Source organism: Ammospiza nelsoni, chromosome 6 (genome assembly GCF_027579445.1).
Source record: "Ammospiza nelsoni isolate bAmmNel1 chromosome 6, bAmmNel1.pri, whole genome shotgun sequence".
Lineage (NCBI taxonomy): Eukaryota > Metazoa > Chordata > Aves > Passeriformes > Passerellidae > Ammospiza > Ammospiza nelsoni.
This window is the reverse complement of record NC_080638.1, coordinates 761,578-763,841: the sequence shown is the minus strand read 5'-3', so window position 1 is coordinate 763,841 and position 2,264 is coordinate 761,578. Positions and strand designations below refer to the sequence as shown.

At 37.8% G+C, this 2,264-nt stretch overlaps 1 protein-coding gene across 3 annotated transcripts in view; it reads right to left on the bottom strand.

Moving 5' to 3' along the window:
* Window positions 1-337: 337 nt before the first annotated feature.
* The window catches only part of WT1 (WT1 transcription factor), a 36,675-nt gene continuing 34,748 nt past the window's right edge, over window positions 338-2,264 (bottom strand). For 2 of the 3 annotated variants that reach the window (XM_059475273.1, XM_059475275.1), the window contains exon 9: window positions 1,129-1,989. In XM_059475273.1, the coding sequence (XP_059331256.1) occupies window positions 1,964-1,989 (26 nt within the window). In that variant the 3' untranslated portion in view covers window positions 1,129-1,963. Of the gene's footprint in view, window positions 1,024-1,128; window positions 1,990-2,264 lie in introns of those variants that run through there. The other variant, XM_059475274.1, reaches the window with a different exon arrangement.

The following is a 2,264-nucleotide window of genomic DNA, read 5'->3' as shown; positions in this document are numbered from 1 at the left end:
ACCGATGCAGGCAAAAACCGGAGGCTGATTTTTCTTTTTTTGGCTTTTAGTATAAACACTCGTGGCAGCTCTCTATTTTGGGTGCAGACTGAAAACCAGATTGTTTTGTAGTTGCCGAGAACTGCTGGGTAAACCAGAGGACATTGTTATTGCAGCTGAGCTTTTCTTTCAAGAGAGCAGGAGGGGTTGCTTTATTTTTTAATTCTCTGCAGTTCTACGTACACCGTTCGCATCCAAATATTTGATGTTTGCCACACTTGTTATGAGTTTCTCCAGAGAGATGCTGTCTTTTGGCAGCAAAAGATAAAGTTGACTGATACAAATGAGTCACAGTACCCCAACAGTAATTAACAGTGATGCAATACCCAGGCGAAAAAGAGGACTTGAAGAATTAACTGTTGAGTTTTCTTGACGATGCAGCTGCACTTTAAGAGAGAAAGCTCAACCCATCATAGAACTCCATTGTGTACATTAGAGAAAAAAAGCTTGGCAAGATACATTAAAGATTTTTTGCTAAAGAGATACAAATATTTTGCAAGGGCAAAGGGCACTGAGGCAGGCTGTACTTACTTCCAGAGAAAAGTAGGCAGGATGACAAAGAAACAGTAATATTTCTTTATCTTCGTTTTCACACTTCATCATCTGTGAAAGACTGTCTTTTCCAACCTGCTGAACTGATTTAAGCCACCCCAACTCTAAATTAACTTTTGCTTAAAAAGTCACTCTATGACATCCTAATCTAAGAAGTTATCTGTGCTTATGGTTTCAGCCCAGTTCTACAGAAGGCCAGTTCTGCTATTTATAAATGGGATTTTGCTTGTTCTCTAAAGTTCTTACACAAATCTCACGGCTCGAAAGAGAAGGAATGGTTGGCTAAGGAGACGAAGGGTTGAAGCAACAGCTTTATAGCACAATATGAAACTTGACACTGTTTTCTGCTGCCAGTATGATTCCCAAGTGAGATGGATAAATTGTGGTCAAGACCTGGACAGGTTAACTAGTGGTCATCAGTGCTGGTGGTACCTTTATATACAAAAAAAAAAAAAAAGAAAAAAAAAAAGGATACTATTGGACAGGGCATTTGAAATTTAATACCAGACATGAAACAAGACATCTGTTGGACTCTCATTTGTTTCTCTTTGAATGGGCTTTAATTGAAAGCTCAGTGAAAAATGCAGGTTACATTCTTAGTGTTATCAATAGTTCGTAACAGCAACAACATCAGAACAGTGATGCTTCTAATATTTATACATTTTCTAGTTGGAGATGTCTAAGAGCAATACATTATCAGATATATATATACACACAATTTCAAGCAATTAAAAGTAAATAATAAACCCCTCCTCCCAAAACCCTGAAATAATATATTTCCTTACACTAATAATGTCTTTTTCACATATACTTGACAAAGAGTCTTTTTTAAGTTACTTATCTTAAGAGAAATCTGTTAATGGAGATCCTGGACCAGCCCCATTAGAAGTTCAGTTTTAAGTTTATACAGCTTGCTAGCCACATAACCAGTGTGGCTTTACATTGTAAACAAATCCCAAATGTCTACAATGATTGAAATTAGTTTTGTGTAAAGGAGATCTATGCATCTCGTGATAGAATAAATTTAAACCAATACATTAAAAAGAGAGAGAGAGAAAGAGAGAGCTAATTGACAAACAAAACAGTTTTAAGGGTTCAGTTATGCAATTCTTTAAAATCCAAGTTAACTTAATGGTAAGATTCTTATTTTTTTTGTACAGAGAGGCTCTGGTTCATCTGACTTTAGCTGCTCTAGAAAGACAACCTTAAAAAAAAAGGTTTGACTAGTGAAATTTCAAAAGCAGAGCTTCCAACTCTAAAAGGGTTACCAGAAGTGTCTCAGGTGACTGTTCCTTCATCTTGTGAGGAAAGCTGTACTAGCATTCAGGAGCCTCAGCATATGCAGGGGGTGATGTAAGTGTAGAGCAGACCTTCAACAGGGAGGAATCATCCTACCCACTGCAGGAATTAAAAAGGTACAGCAATTTGTACCTGGAAAAGTTCAAGTGAAAACAACACAAAAGAGCTGGAGACGGACATGAAAGCTGAGCACAGTTTATAGTAATCTTGAAACTGTGGAGGTCTTGCCTACTTCTGTACAAAACCACAAGTAAAAATCTCTTGGACTTATTGGCTAGGAACTGGTGCAGCTCCAAAAGGAAGGGCAGGCTGAGCAGAATCCTACGTTTTAGTTAACTTGTGTCAGATAGGATGCGAAGGCAGCTGCAGCTCTC